The sequence below is a fragment of the Schistocerca serialis genome, chromosome 1 (assembly GCF_023864345.2).
Source record: "Schistocerca serialis cubense isolate TAMUIC-IGC-003099 chromosome 1, iqSchSeri2.2, whole genome shotgun sequence".
NCBI lineage: Eukaryota > Metazoa > Arthropoda > Insecta > Orthoptera > Acrididae > Schistocerca > Schistocerca serialis.
The window spans coordinates 305,634,729-305,652,275 of NC_064638.1; the positions used below are offsets into that span (position 1 = coordinate 305,634,729).

General features: G+C 41.1%; 1 protein-coding gene across 1 annotated transcript in view; it reads left to right on the top strand.

Annotated features, from left to right (window-relative positions):
- Window positions 1-12,114: 12,114 nt before the first annotated feature.
- The window catches only part of LOC126469069 (39S ribosomal protein L20, mitochondrial), a 31,617-nt gene continuing 26,184 nt past the window's right edge, over window positions 12,115-17,547 (top strand). The window contains exon 1 of the mRNA XM_050096602.1: window positions 12,115-12,320. Coding sequence (XP_049952559.1) covers window positions 12,234-12,320 — 87 coding nt within the window. The 5' untranslated portion in view covers window positions 12,115-12,233. The remainder of the gene's footprint in view (window positions 12,321-17,547) is intronic.

The window sequence follows — 17,547 nt, forward strand, 5'->3', positions numbered from 1 at the left end:
GTGAGGACAAGCTAGTAAAAAGAACACACCATGATCCCAAAACACAAAATGAAGAACAAAAAGAAAAAAAATACAGCATTCTGCTACACCAACAAAAATCTGCAGGAATCGGACACTTCCATTGAACATTATAGGTCAACCATAGGTGACCATACCAAAACACAAATACCCACAACTAAAAGCACGAAAATTGGAATCGGACATTTCCCTTGACCTACATAGGTAAACCTCAGATGACGACACCAAAACATCAACACGTACAACTACGAAAATGGGAATTGGTCATTTCCGGTGACCTATATAGGTCCACCACAGCTACTGATGCCAAAAAACCAACACCTACAACTGCGAAAAATAAAACCACAATCCCAAAAGTCCACATATCAATCATCCCTACATAAATTAAATCACATTCAATACTCCATAAATACACAAAACATCACAGCTAGAAAAAAAAATTAATTGCCACCAGCAAATTCCGGCACTGCAAACTAGATCGGCCAGCCAGCCCCCCCCCCCCCCCCCACCGCCCAACACACACACACACAAAAACCAATTCATAAACACCATGCCGTAATGACATTCACACACCAAAACACCTTTTTACGCCGAAGCAGACGGGTGGAATTGAACGGTTCCATTGACCCCTCCTTCTACTCTGTAGATGAATATCGTAACAGAGACTGATGGACCGGCTTAGGTAAAAATTCTGCTATATTACAGTTTTGACAGCACTTGGTTGCAACAGTCAAGATCGGGTATTCTGTGTACGATAAATTTATTAAAAGTGCATAACTGGTTTTATTCTGACAGTGTATCAGTTCTGTAAATATCAGCAGTTACTGTAATATATTCACATATTTTGACAATCTCCTGACAAATGATGAGGATAATAATTATTATATTCAACTGTATTATGTTATACTTCCTGACATGTTATTTGTCATGCGCGATGGCCAGCGGCTATTTCCGAAGAAGTACGTAAATATTTGTTCGCTCCAGTAACTATCGTCTCTGAAATATCACCGGGGTCTAAGACTGGAGTCACTGTGTCAGGAACACAGACACACAGTTATTCCATTAGCAACTTCCAGGTTACCTGTAATGGTAGCCCGATAACTGCCAGAGAGCGAGAACTGTGAGCCAATAGCAATAACTGCCAGAGGAAAATACTGATCTCTGACAGTTATTTCCATAGTCGCTCGAATTCCTTATGGTACCTCTCTTTATACTACCCGTCCAAGCTAAATTGACATATGAGGCGGTGGCTTAAGGGAACGACCGTACCTGTTAATGCCTGTACTTCAGCTCCTATCAGCCACCGCTCGGACATTAACTTTATTTAATTGTTTGTGCTAAAAGTAGTGAAGGCACATGATATAGTACACAGTTCTTATCAACAGATGGCGCGCAGTCTCACAGTTATTCCCATGGCCTATAGAATGCCTTCCAAATGGTCTACCCTCCCCTTAGTTCCTAGCCAGATCTCCGATGAGTTGACGGGAAAGCGTAGTACGATCTTCGGTCAACAGATGGCGCGAGGCACTGTTGACATTAGACAGTTATTGAAATAACTGCCTGTATCAGACGAACGGTTATCGCAGTAACCGTTACTTCTCAGTAACTGGTTACTTCTATCAGTTACGTTATTTTTTGCCACCTCTAGAGTGCGATGCTAAGTTAAGGTGCGCCAGACACTGCACGCGGCAGAGGAAGCACAGAGACAGCTCGGCATATGTGAAACACAAAATCCAATGGGGCACTGCACAATGCAGGCAGCCGAGACAGAAGCAGGGCAGAGGCCGGCGCTGGCTGTGTTGTGTGGCGTTCATTGTGCTCTGACCAGCAGAGGCCCTGCTAATCTGCTATGACTCTCTCTCTCTCTCTCTCTCTCTCTCTGCTGTGGGAAACGTTTGGAGCTACCGTTCTTTTTTTCTGAATCACTGATTGTTCACTCCTTTGAAAGATTCAACTCTAAGAATCAGTTCAGGAGCGGATCCCCAATCTCTAATTTGTACAGTGGGCTCCATGTCATGGAAACTGTTTTCCGTGTTTCTAAGACACTTATCACTGGCTCATAACTTCAAAATATGTAACCATCTTTTATAATATATCGATAAGGAATGTGTATTTGCAATGAAAACCAGAATTCTGCGTGTGGTATGTAATTAGAAAAGTTGATCGTTAAGTATGAGTTAATTAACACATATTGATAAATTTCGTATTTAATTGATTTAGGTATTCAACTGGAACAAAGAAAAAGCTGTTGATCGCAATGGGTTTCTTTTTTTTTTTACATATAGAAGAGGTAAATGGCCATAGGAAAATATTCATTTATTTATTGAAAAAAAATCTCCTTTCCATGATCTGTATCTGAAAGATAGCAAAGCAGACAAAAAGCTGCAATTCTGTAACACGCACATGTGGTGTCGATACTCCATGGACGTTGCTGCCCCATTTTCATGGCATGTCCCCTTGTAATGTCGTGTGGGTACAGTTATCTGTCCATTTCTTTGTGTGAATGTATCAAATGTATCTCCTGCAATGAATAATCCAGCTACTGGATGGATCATGGAAGATGTTCGAAAAATATTGACTGTACTTAGGGTCCTTCACAATAGCACAATGACGATCGTTTAAGTAGTTCCAAAAATTCATGAGTTCTATGACACCACTTCCAAATAAAAAATGAATCACGCGATCTCTGGTCCACATAACAGCGTTGTGTTTCCTTCTCGGGTAATAAACAGTGTCTGGGTAGTGGAGAGTGTGGGAATTGACATAAGAGAGCGACATTTGTAAAAAGAGAGCCAAAATTTGACACAAAAAATACCAGATCTCTTCCGCTGGAATGCTATGGAGCCAATGTTCATCCGTATCCTGGACGTTGCAGTTCACACATAAAGGCGAATCTGCAAGATGAATCCTATGTAGTCTCTCTCGAGTAATTTGTTTTCTGTTCACCATACAGTACCAGGTAGAACGTGCACCTGAATCGAGCATTACCGTGTTGACAGTGCGCCATACTACATTCCAATGAATGGTAGGACCTGTCAGTTCGATGGCATTAGTTGACTGGCGGCGAATTAGTGTGCGGTAGATGTCCATTAGTAGGCCGTTAGTGGGTGAGAGACAGGGAGAATGTCCCGTAGGTAGCTATACTCTAGATGAAACCATCCCAAAGTAGGAAAATGACACTGGTATCTCACTAAGCGCCACTAAAGGGTCAAGGGAATATGGTGCGAGAGCCTCCATCAGTAGGCCATGAGGCTGGTTGGGCTTCGTTGCCGAAACTTGATGTGCATAGTGACGTATAGTGATACTGCTCGAATGTGAACATTGACAAGACCAAGTCCACGCCGTTCTTTAGGAAGACTGAAGGAGTTGTATCAAACCTTAAATATCATTCCAGCGCAGACAAAGGAACCGAATGCCACTGTGATGCTCCGAGCTATGTGTTAAGGCATTGGTTGTGTGTGCACTAAATGCCGAATTCGTGATGCCTGATAGACGTTAACAAATTCGGTTCGCTGATAAAGGTCTTATGCACTAAGACAATGATCCACAAATCCAGCACAAATGTGTTACAAGAGGCTCCGATAAATAATGGTTGTCATGTGTGAGATGTTATCCATGAAATCGATAGAAAGGCAGCGGATTTTATTGCCCACTCTGAGGGGGCGACCTTGCAGGTGTCATCCCAGTGCCAATACTGAAAGGAGTCGATTTATGTACGCTTATACGGCTTCCCAAAGCTTCACCATAAGCGGCTAACCAACCCTGGGCTCTGTGAACATCTTGTTCGTCACAAAGAGTTAACATCAGATCATCAGCACATGCAGTGCACCTAAAAACGAAACCACCAAGAGACAAACCCTTGAGGCTGTGTTGCAGGCCACACAACCAAGGTTTGGGCGCTAATGACCATAGAAGTTTTGCGCCCTAAAACCACAAACAAAAAAAAAAAAAAAAAAAAAAACAAAAAAAACAAAAAAAAAAAACCAAGGTTCTAATGCTAAAGCATGCAGTACTGTCAATAACAGGTATCCCTGTCCATCAGAGCGGCGAATTTGCAAGGTGTTCGACAATATACCGTTGACAAGTACTTTTCATGCTGCACCACATAGAAGACAGAGTACCACCTTGAAGAAAGTGCGTGGGTAATGCATATTCTGAAGCACAGCAATTAAGCATGTATGACTGACGCGATCAAATGCTTGACTGAAGTCTATCGCAACCAGAGCTCCTGGTATGCAACGGACCTTAGTGAAGGCAATCAAGTCCCTATAGCGGCACAGAGCAGAGCGGATATTATGCATCCCACCCATCAATGCTTGATCCACTGGCAGGACATGAGATGTCATACACCAAATTCGAGCTGCCAGTAGATGTGTGAAGATTTTCGTATCACAGTTCAACAGAGTTAATGGTTGGTAGTCTGTAATTCGTGAATCACCATGAGGTTTATGGATAGGGATGATGATACATTCTACAAATGCAGCCGGAACTTGCATCTCTGGTGTCATGACCTCTTGATATTCGTAGTCCAATAGGGCACCAATAATCTCTGGAACATCCTATAAAACTCCAGGGGTAACCCATCTGGTCTTTGTGACTTATTGGGTGCCCATTTTACTATGGCATTTAACACTTCTTCTTCAGTCACCAGTTCTCAGAGTTCCTGTTGGAGTTCCAGAGTAACCGTTGCATGCATCATACCAGTGACAGCAGTAATGATCTCTGGATCAGATCTAGTCTCCACATACAGGTGAGAATTATGGATAAAGTATGCATTGCTTATATCTCTTTGCATGATGTGATGGACACCATCTTCTGTCATCACATCATGGATCGACAACCTGTATCTGTGCTTCCTTTTTGTGGCAAAATGGTACATGGAAGGCTGTTTGTTGACGATTCTGACCGTTTGTTGTGTACAAATGATGATAACTTTCAGGTGTTGCCACAGTAACTTCAAAATCTTTGCTTGGCTTGGTTGACAGTCATCTGGCTCTAGTGATGGCGGCGTAACGGAACACTCGCTGAGAACTCTGTAGTGCTGTGCCTCCATGCTGCAGCTGCCCTGCTGAAAGTCTTCAAGGTACGTCGAAGACTCAGCTTGGCACAGTCCAGCCACCACTGTAAAGCAGAAGTATACACTCTTTGTCATCGTAGGCACAGTCTCCTACTGCTGCTTGACATTCTGGTGAAGTAAGGGGAGTGGTGTTAGATTTCCACAGGCTGCAGCTGCGCCACACTTGTTGGCATCAAAGCTTGATGGCACAGATATAAGCAGTGTGGTCAGTAAATGCTGCTGACCACAGCTCAGTTGCTGCAATTGCATCCCTGAGTGAGCAGGAGGTATATATCCTATCAATTCTGCTAGACGAATGTTCTGTAAAGTGACTTGGTTGACAGTCATTTGGCGGTCCGGTGACAGGGGCGTAATGAAACACTCCCTGAGGATGGTGTAGTAGAGCTCTGTAGAGCTGCGCCTCCATACTGCAGCTTCCCTATTAAAAGTCTTGAAGGTATGTAAAAGGCTCGGCTTAGCCCAGTCTGTGCCTTGGAATAGTTGTGTTATTTCCTCAGCTGTCTATCAGCATAGATGATGTTCCAAGTGTCTACCAAACCAAGCTCACGAATGACGGCAACAAGTGCTGGGCATGGTGGATGCTGAGGAATTTGGTCCTTGGGAGATTGTGTACAGTTAAAATCGCCCCTAATAACCATATCATGTAGCCTGCCTTGGCATAATTGTGTTAATTCCTCAGTAAAGAACAGCAAATGTTCACGCCTCTTGCTGGTACTGGATGGTGCACGAACATTCACAAGGTATATCTCTTGGACCATAAGCGCCATGCCCCTGGCATTCGGTCGGTAACAAATATAGGTGGCTATTAACCCTTCTTTGAGAAGTAATGTGATGCCACTGCTCATATCTGATACATGTGATATGTATGTTGTGTATCTGGTGATGTCCTGGAATCCAAGAATGTATACCTCCTGCAATAAAGCCATGTCAGTGATGATGAGGTCCCATACTCTGAGGAGCGTAGGGGACAATGCGGGAGACCTGCACCGCTGTACTGGGCAAGGTCCTAATGGAGGTGGTTTGCCATTGCCTTCCTCCAACCATAATGAGGCTGAATGATATTGAACACAACACAACAACACACAGTCATCTCAAGGCAGGAAAAATCCCTGACCCCGCCGGGAATCGAACCAAGGACCCTGTGTGCGGGAAGCGAGCATGCTACTGCAAGGCCATGCCAATATCAGTCGCATAAAGTGTGTCACATAGCAATGACAGCTTCTTGTGTGACCTGATGGTATTGATGTTAATCATCGTGAATCGATATGACTGTCATTCAACCTCAAAGACCGCGGCAGTCATCAGTGTATGCAGTGGTGACAGGTTTGGTAACCTCCACACCACCCTGTCATTTCTATTATCATGCTGTTTGCAGGAGATGGGGAGGATTATTTAACTACCCCTCTTCCGCATGTGATGTGCCCACCAAAGAGTCATCTTCCATATTGTCCACCCACGAGATACTGGAGAGAGGCTGTCAGTGTGGTTCATCAGCTACCAAGAGGCCCTTGTTGTGATTCCTCATGGCTGGGATGGTGTTCCATTGCCCCTCCATATCCGCACGGATGCCCAGGAGAAGAAAAGTCTATCGTCTTAGTTCCTGAAGAGCGAATAGTGTCAACTGATGCCTCTGGAGCATGGGCATCCATGGCACTGTCAAAATCAGTATGATCGTTTGTACCTGTCCGCAAGAGACAGTTGTCAGATGGCGCACGTACTTGTAGGGTGAAAGCTTCTTCCGGACATGTGTCTCTATGGCAGAATGTGAATATAGAGCCAACTCCTCTGTGCTTCCGAGAGGAAAGCTTGGCTTGGTACTACTCATGGATCAACATCCATCTGCTCACTGTGCAGTGACAGGTGCTGTTCAGGTTTATCTGGCGACTTCGTCTGCATAGAGCAGACGGTATGTGCCTCATCAATAATATGCCCTTCTGTCAGCAGTAGTAACCTATCCCGATTCCCACTGCCCGACATCGTAGGTGCCACCACTTGTGCGCCCGATATCGTGGCTGCGTCACCTGTGCATAAGTAATTGATAGAATCGATGGAGCAGCATTTTGTGTCGCTTCTCGTGAAGGAATCTGGATGATCCGCCGCTGCAAACAATCAGAGTGAACATGACCCTCCTGTTTGCATCCTGAGCATGTGTGTGGATGTCTGTCATACATGATAACTGCACGACAATTGGCAATGTTAAAGTATGAAGGAACATGCTTTGTCAGTTCGATTTTGACCTGTCTTACTCCTTTGAGTAAGGGATACATTGTAAAAATCTGCCACTTCTCAGCCATGTGGCTAATGACAGTCCCATACGGCTTAAGAGCAGAGATAACAGACTTGCAGATATCTCAAAAGGGAGCTCAGATACTCAAAGGGTCCTCATGCCTAAGCCTGTGTGTACAACTATTACAACACTGATATTTCCACCTGAGTGCTCAAACTGTGGTTTGCTGGCAGTGTCAGTAACCACCTTCATGCAAGCTTCTTTGTTAATCATCTTAACATTGACTACACTGGTTGTGATCGAAAAGTGAATACCAATTATGTCCTGTAGATCTAGATGTAGTTCATCACGCAAGAAGTTTTCTACTTCATATGTTCGCAGTCTTGGAAAGTTATCTTGATAGTGTTCTTCCCAAAGGAGTTTGCTGTGTTGCTGCAGAGAGCTTGTAGTAAGTGACATGCGCTCGCGGGAAGTAAACAAACTTGCGTATGCCACTAGACTGGTGGGACGGCAAGCACAGGTTTTCGCTGCTCCGTCACTGATGGCCAGCTTGTTTCGAACCACCTTCCACCAACCCACTTATTTTCAATCAAAGACGCTACCGACTACGCCACGGTGACAATTACAATTACATTTCTTATATTCAGTACATGCTGCTGCTCAACGAATGTCATTTTTCTCTGTAATGTTGTGAAAAGCTTTAAGAATAACTTGTTTCTAACCATTAACAGTGGTCCACGCGCTTGTTTCACTACGAATCAGGAAGCAGTGTCATCCATTTTCGCAGTACATATGAACAGTTTAATAATCAAAGGACAAGTAGCGCTTACAGAGACTATGACTACATAATTTTTGAAAAAAAGAAATTACGTAGCTGAAGTATGATTAAGAAAAACTTTGATGACTGTTAATACATCAGAATGTCTTAAAGTTTCATTTACAGTGACATAGCAATAAAATATCTAATGCATAAGTTGGTCCTGTTTTCAAGAGCGGAACAACAGAGTATGAGAGCTACGTCTGCTGACCAATTATCTCGTTTATGTTTGTTTACATCAGGTTTCTTCTTATGATGAACGGAGTGTAGCTACCATAGCATAATATGACAATACCTGTATGCCTGAGTGCTGTAATATGATAAATTTAGAGCAAACAGTTTCTTTTCGTCTTTCTTCCGTCTTGCAGCACGTTTCTCCTTCAATGGCATGCTGATCTGGCTTAACAAGAAGTCAAGAGCATCCTTTTTTTTAAATATCGGGATCCTATAGTCTTCAAATTTTGTTTGTCCTTTTTCACTTGATCCTTCTGATACAGTTTCTGCTGCTGTCTGTAATTAACATGATAGGCACTTTCATTGTCCCATAATAGTTTTGCACGAAGTCTAGCAATCTGCACATTCTGAAACTTCACACGCTTTTGCAAGACACAAATAACTGCGCTTAATCTAACCACTTCATCGTCAAATCAGGTTTGTGTCGACAATTCAGATGAATCTGGAGATTTGAATCGGCTGCTTCTGTGCCATGGAATTGTTTTACAGCTTTAGACGAATTGTCGAATCTTTGTGGCAGCCTCTTCTTCATCGCCAGTTGAGGTGACTTGTTTGGGATGTCAAACAGTGTGGGTATTGCATTCCACACGAGTTTATTATTATCTGCACTCATGAACTGATTTTGCTCTAAGTGTAACGGACAGAACTTAACATTATTAAAAAGGTACACAGGGTATTCTTTCGTAAGGTCTTCTCGTCTGCTATTCACTAGCCATTTTCTGCTACTAAAACTGAACTTTAATCATTGATACACATGTAGTTTGGAAGCGAATTCTGACGATACGGTTTAGTGATATGATAGTATATACCTCTCAGGGTCCTTAAGAAAACTAAAAAAAACACAGATGTGGTATCTTATTCTTGTTGTTGCTGCGCTTGATTGCGCTACAGACGCTCCCGTTTGTAAAAAGCAGTATACAAACCAAAATAAACAACTACCATTCGGTTTCGCTCTCACGATCGCACCGAACTCAACAGTCGCACGTTTCTGGCACAGTAGGCAACAAAAACAGGCGTCTAAAGCTAGCGAAATGAGGGATGCTCAACTACCGGACCTACCGATAGATGGCTCTAGCGTCAAGCTACCGTGATCACTTTAAGTGATGCCATCCAAAACAAAACCGAATACAATGCGGCATCGTTGTCAAGTGCTGTGGTAACTATATTTGGCTAGTAATTCGTGGCAATAGTTTAGCCCGTTTTTCTTTCTCTCTATAACGTGACATTTTGAACGTTTACTCGAAAAGCTCTCTACTCTACATGAATAACTTGGCTGTATGGAAATTGTTGACAGTATTTCAATAATGTTGCGTTGTACGGCTTTTTGCCACGTATCTTAAACTGTGAAATCACATATTTCATAGTTGGTTTCATTTGAGTGGTAAGTATTTACGACGCAAGACCAATATTGTTGTTTTAATCCGTGCACGTAGTATTATAGAAATGTATTGAAGTCTTCTGGAAGACTAATTCGGGACCTATGACCATTGCTGTTCGGTCCTTTTTTATTTGAAGGTTCCTGCACAATGGCATGTACTTCTGGAAAGCTGACACTGGCTTTATCTGCAGAATTAATAATAAACTGCAGAGGTGCTATGTGCCTCTCCAGTGCCACAAGTCCTGCATTGGACTTTACACTCTGCACCATTTCTGATAGTTTTGCCACTAAAGATGCTTTTCTGTCCTTCAAATCACTTGCGTCAACTGTCTTTTTAGTCCGTGCTGGACTAGACAACTACTGCACAAGTGCAGCTGCTTCAGTACATGGAACTTTGAGTAATAGTTTCCATTTGTTAAATAACTCGACATACCAAACGAACATGTTTACACACGTTCCACAAAATGCTAGAGTCCACACAAGTGCAACTAAACACACGTATACAATGGTCACAGTCCTTGCACCATAAACCACAACTGCACGAGTCTAAGATTTTTGACTCTGAATAAAATTAGGTGTTGTTGCATGACATGACATTCCACAACACTTGTACTAACAGTTACTACTAGTTTTTCAGACAGAGGCAATGACTCGTTGTGATGTACCCTCAGAACTGAGAGCTTTTTTGTCAGTTTACCTCTGTAGATAGCTATGAGGCGATCACGCAACCTAAAATTGAGGAATCTCATAAGGGCATGGATCCCTTTATCTAAACGCTTTACTTTCTTCGCTTTCAAATATATATGTTTCAAATTTCTGTGTAGATTTTCCAAAGCCATATTTGTGTTGATTCCTGCATTCAGTCGGTAACAATACGCCCACCGATCGGGCTGACTTAAAAATTTCTCAAAATATACAGCAAAGCTTTCAGTTTCCCTCTCTGAGAGTAATTCCTCTTTCAGATGGCGTCTCATAATTTCGAAAGTTCTACTTTCTCTTTCGAACATTAACGTTTTAATTTTCTTGTATGTTGCAATCTGATTTTCTTGGCCTTCGATTTTGTTAATATGCTGCCTCCACACTCTGTCGACGTGCCAGGAGCAGTACAGCTGACTAGCTCTGGGACCACACACAGCAATCCAAGAATTGAAGAAACAATCGTCTGTGTCCGACATGAACCACTTCGGGTTTATGGATTCCTCACTTAATCACTTACTATGGTGCGAAAGTAAATTTGCATGGCTACTGTCTCTCCCCCGCTAGACATCATGAAGGCACATGGAAAGCCTTCCTGTAAATCGTCCAACACTAATAAAGTATACAGCTGGAAATTGTAGCTGTTTGTACCATGTGTACCGTCAACGCAAATCACATCGTTGCCGTATTTTTTCAGTAACTCAATATGACTGTCATTTGACAAAATCAAACAAAAATCATTTTTGTCAAGCTGACGGAACTCAGGCAGTACGCTGCCTTGTGGCTTATACAACTTAACAAAATTTGAATTGGTTTCCATATGTGCAACCCATTAATCTACACTAATGCAGTCTTCACTATTCAACACACTGTCATTGTTCAAATTGTACATCTGAATGAAGTTGTGCAGGTCTTTCCTTCTAGTTAAGTCTCTCCTGCACAATGTACCTTCAATACTAGCCACTATCTCGTCGAGAATGTCTTCTAGCGGTACCCCCATTGCAATCTTAGAAGCAAAGTCTTTCTTTTCTTCTTTTGTCAGCGACTGCCTGCCAACTTCTCTCTTATGCCCTACATGAGTTTTCCGTAAATTTACAATAATCTCCCCACTGGTTAATGTCTGTCTCATTATTGCTGCTTGACAATAAGCATCAGTTTTACTGGAGCCTCGGACCTTTACCGCACGAACACCTTGGCTCTTTGATGTGAAAACACCACTCCAGTGGCAACAGTATTCATTTATTATAATGTCCTGTTGATCAGTTTTTTGACCACGTTGCTTAATAAACTTGGAATTAGTTTCCTTTTCAAGTTTTGTCTTCCACTGTTCGAACGTTGCACTATTACTAAATTTTGAAGTCTCCATTTCCATGGGAAAACCGTGTTGCAAAAAATATTCTGGAGCACCCTTCTTATCGATTTTGCACACACAAACTGGGCATGTATATTTGCAAGTTTCATTCTCATGGGCCTTAACATGCATGTTTAAATTATGTGAATCACAAAAACTTTGCAAACACACAACACACTGGTAACGAGATGGTGTTTCGTGGACCAATTTGACATGAGATGCACGCGCTTGAAGGCTGGTATGGTAGCTTGGCGCTAGAGCCATCTATCGGTAGGTCCGGTAGTTGAGCATCCCTCATTTCGCTAGCCTTAGACGTCTGTGCAACAAAACCGAGGCGAAGTGTCGCGAGTTGGCACTACTGTGAGCGTAGTAAACATTAAACAAGCTGCTAGCGCAGTACTTGCGTCCTCCGTCGAAAATATATTTGTGGGTGCAATGGTCTTCTTGAATACTATTTTGCTAGCTAGAAACAGAGGACCAGATGAATTCTGGCGAAAAAGAAGAATTTTTAAATTGGCTGCTGTAAGAAAGCTTCCTCCCTTTCTTTTTTGTGTTGTTCATCGGCTTTTGTGTAATTGTGCGTAGCGTGTGCACTACGTTATCATAACTTCTCGTTTGTTTCGTTCAGACGAACAAGTTGGCTCTATGAAGCTTCGGACAACTGAATTTTTATCTTGTAGCCTTATTTGCTATCATAACTTAACGACATTCTTCTTTCGTGGTGATTATTTCTCCTGTCTTCAGCTAGTCGTCATTTCATTGTCAGATTTATTGTAGTTTACCAGTTCTCTTTCTGTTACGTAATTTTGATCGAGAAAAAATGATTATGATATTCATTCAACTTCGAATGAGTGGCTGGACAGTTTCAAAGACGCGACGATTTGGATATCACTTCATGATGACTGTAAGAACATTTATGTGGGAGAAACAGCCGGAAGTGAAATAAAGGCCGCAGGTGGTCTATTTCATTTACGGATGCCGTCAAATGAATTAAATTTTCATTTTGTGGTGCAACTCATTAAGTACCAGATCCGCCACCAACAGTTAGCAAGTCTCGCGTAGAGGACGTTCAGCACTATTCTTCCTGTCCGCTTGAATGACCAGGGATAGTGAGTGCAAAATGTTAGTTACATGAGAGTTCATAGGCCCATAATTTTCATCCTATATACCTGTGTACTAAATATTTGTTTCCTAAGAGTTTTGTATTTTTTATGAATCATGTTTTGGCATTAGTACACATTTATGGTGTTAATTCAATGTCTCCAACGTGTGACTGCTTATACGCTTATCCACTAATGGTAGAAATACTGTAAAATCCACAGTGGGTCATGTAGCCACAGGTGAACTATTCAATTGAAATGATGTTCGAAAATCAACCAGCTACTCTCTTACAAATGTTTTTTAATTACTTCATTTGAATGTCGGGAAAGTCCACACGAGCCTCCTTTCTTCCATTCCCTCGCACATGTTCTAGCTCTGAGAGAACAGTAAACTACTTAAACCTTCATTCTCTACTTCATGTTTTACTTGTTTAACTCTCTACATCTTGTGTACCTTCTGCCATTTAGTTTATATTGTGTGTGACACTCTTTTCATACGCTAAATGACTCTCATTATTGAATTACAGGAAGGATAGAACTCAATTTTCTATGGATTACAAATAATCATTGTATGTGTGTTTCTGTTGTATTTAATATCTAGGTATTTACTATTTTTCATAGACACTTACTGTTTAGATGGTTAATTATTTCTATTGTCTCATTTCTTAATGTTATTAAATGTGGTTGTTTTGGTAATGAGTATATACTGTGTGGATTATTCTCAAATATGCCAAGATTTCCAGAAGTGTGGTTAGGCGGGATCCGATGAGCACAGCAGTAATCACATTTATAATCTTTCTTTCACAAATATGTAGATGGTCTTTGTTTCTGAATGTAGCATGGTTTTGTGCAGGATTTATGTATTATTTATTGCTATGACTTAATCCATGTGGCATTATTTTTCTGGATTTTTGTTAGGTTTCTTAATGTGATATATTTTTTTCTGTATCGCTCTGTCTACTTTAGCTGTATAGCTAAAGTTGCTGGTACCATGTTTTGTTAATTTTAGCTACACCATGTTCCTGTCGGTTGGGTTTCCTATATTTTGCCATACTGTGCTTCTGAGGTTCTTAAATTACAAATTAGTTTCTCTCCACCTGCTTTCCTGCAGTTGTCCCACAAGTTTGTATATTATTAAAGATTCCTGCAATTCTATATTTCGTTATTACCCTTCAGCTCCATGGAAACACTGACAAGTATTGGCTGCTATTTTCAAAATCTTGTTTCTGTTGTGTCTTTGGATCTGATGTTAAATCACTGGTTGCAGCTGACAGGTGGAATTGTATGCTAGAGTTTATTCAACATTGTCTGCATTTCACTTTTGTACAAGACTTCCTTCCCTCAGCATCACCTGATCTAATTTGACTACATTCCATTACCTTTGTTTTACTTTTCTTTGTTCTCTTCGGCTGCTCTTGCAAATTCTCTGCTACCATTTTCCTCTCCAAGTTTCTCCTTGGTTTGTTTAGTGTACCGCTTAAATAACACTGGGGAAAGATATAGCCCTGTCTTATTTAGGTTCAGGATTTCAAATAGTGTGTTACAATTAGCATTATCAAAACCTTTTTGTAAATTTGTCTTTCTGCACTCTTTTGAGATAAGTCATAGTAAGTGTTCCTACTTTCCTCCAAAACCCAACATGATCTTCTTTGAGGTTCACTTATAGTAGTTTTTACATTCTTCTGTAAATAATCAGTCTTTGTGTTCTGAAACAACAACTTGTTAAATTGAAGGGTCTATAATATTAACCCCTATCAGCACCTGCCTGCTTTGGAATTGTAATTACAACATTCTGTAGGTATTTTCCTGTCTCATACATCTTGCATAACAAGTGGAATAGTTCGGTCATGGATGGCTTTCCAAAGATCTCTGAAATGTCATCAACTTGGGTCTTTCAGTGCTCTGTCAGATTTTCTCTCGGTATTGTCTCTCCCATCACACCTTCATCTACTTTCTCTTCCGTTTCCCTAATATCTTGCAGTTTCTCTTTGTGTATAACCCATTTATATATTCATTCCACTTTTCAGCCTTCCCTTCAGTTTTTAACTGAAGCCTTTGATAAGATTTTGCCATCACAGTCACCTTCCGTTAAGACCCAGTTCTCAATCAATGTTGCACGTCAATATGTTACCACAATTAAGACTTCATATTTGTATTCGTTGTCTTCACAAACTCAACCAAATTTTATCATCTAACCTAACTTACAGTGTGTGCTATAGATCAGTCTTGTCACCATGACCCTGATTCCAGAAAATAATATAGATGCAAACAAAAGTATGCTTTCAGTGTTGTATTCTTCTACTGTTTGAGCATGTATAACATCACATGCTACAAATTATTTTGTCATACAACAAAACCGACAACCACTGTAGGTAGGTTCCATTGACTCATCCCTTCTCACCTTAGTACTGGGTCGACATCTGAACTTTTGATGTTCATACAGTTGCTTCTCTTTTCTCCAGACGTTTTTTTAATTTCCCTATATCTGAGATGTCTTTCCCATAGTTTTACATACTTATACAGCTTTGTATTTTTTCATTTCAGCCATTCTTACTTCTTCATTTCGCACTTTGTCTCATGTTTTAGACGTCTTTCTCATTAATTCAGTTCCTGTGTTTTTATTTCTTTCATTGTTTAAATTCAAGGATTTCTGTGGGATCCACTCATTTTGCCTTCAGTTCTTTCTTCTTAGAAAGTTACTGATCCATCTTCTGTTGCATTAATTTCTCCTGTTTCTCTCAGTAGTTGCCTAGTGCTCCCTTTGAAATCACCTTCCGGTATTTCAGCTTATCCAGTATCCATCTCCATAATTTTCTTTCTACAAGGGTCATCCAGAAAGTAATGCACCACTTTTTTTTGTCATGGCCCAGCAATACAAAATTATAGGTACATGTTATTTGAAAGTTCTGGAGTGCACACACAAATTTTCTATTTCCTCAAAACAGGTAGCATAGATGTGGCAGTGTTTCAAAATGGGTTATAAAAGTTATATATGATAGAAGCAGTATCTACTCATTGAATTTCTCACCATGGAAAAAGAAACTATTGGGAACATTCACAAATATTTGTGTGCAGTTTATCAACAGAAGTACTTTGTCACTGGCCACAGATGGTGGGCCATCAGAAGACGGTATGGTGTAGCTTTGTGATTTCCAGCAATGAGGGAGACCATCCATTACTGTCATGCCTGACAAAATGCATCTTGCTGATGTGCTCGTTCACAAGAACTGATGCATAGGCCTAATGACTTGGCTGTTGGTGCTCAAGCTGCTAATCAGCAAAGGAAGCATGTATGCAATCACCCATGCTCTTGATTACTCAAAAGTGTATGCATGATGCTGTCCACACTATTGTACGGTGGAAGACAAATCTCTCTCTTAAAAAAAATTCTTAAGAGTTGTTGCAATGAATTGAAGCTGAGGGGGGAGCCACCTTGTCCCAGATTTACAGCTATGAAACCTGAGTTAAGCTTTTTGAGCCCAAACCAAAACAACAGTCAATGGGATGGCATAATCCTCAGTCTCCACAGACAAAAAAATTCAAAGCAACTGCTTCTGTGGGTAAGGTCAAGAGCACTGTGTCCCGGAACTGTGAGTGTGTCATACTCATTGATGTGATGTCAAGAGGCAGCACAATTAATTCTGAAGCATATGTGACCACATTAATCAGACTCAGGATCCTCACGCAAGTGTGAGGAATTCGAAACACATCACAGAACAGGGTTGGACAGTGTTGCCCCATCCACACTATAGTCCTGACCTAGCTCTCTGACTTCCACTTCTTTGGACCATTGAAGAATACCATTCATTGAAGACATTTTGAGAATGACGTGGTGAATCCACACAGTGAAGAAATGTCTTCATGATCACAACAAGGAGCTGTAGCGACAGAGCGCACATGCCATTGTGTTTCATTGGAGGAAGGGCAGTAGAACAGGAGTGTAGAAGAAACATCACTCTTGTGTGTACAAGCCACTGCATTCCATAAATAACTGTTAAAGGAATATTACATGGTGCATTATTTTCTGGGCGACCCTCGTCTCTGGAATTTCCTTAGCTTCAGTCTGCAGTCAACAACCAGTAAATAGTGGTCAGACAACATGTGCCCCTGGAAATGTTTTGCAGTTTAAAACCTGACCATGAAACCCCCTTCATGCCATTATATAATTTGTGTGAAACCTTTCAGTGTCTCCAGATCTCTTTCAGGTATACAACCATCTTTCATGTTTCTTAAACCATGTATTAGTAATGATTAAATAATTATTGTGCTCTGTGAAATGTTCTACCAAGTGGCTTCCTTTAATCCTTTTTGCCAGTTCATGTTCTATTATTTTTTTCTGCTATTGTTTTCCATTACAATTAAATTTTCAGCTCCCTAAAATTGAATAATTTTTTTCTTCTCGTCTTATGTTGTTTCTGTTCATTATCTGAGGAGCAAGGAGGCACATACACACATATACTACTGTGGTGGTTGTGGCGTTGTTTCTAACACACTATAGAAATGTTGTGTGTGTAACAATGAACCTAAAGAAAATTTCAGTATATGTCCCTCAGGGCACTCACAGCTCATTTGTAAGTATGTCTGTGGTGGGCAAAGGCCCCTCGGGCTATTGCAGTACTTGTTCCTTTCTTGTGCTGCAGTTTCATTCT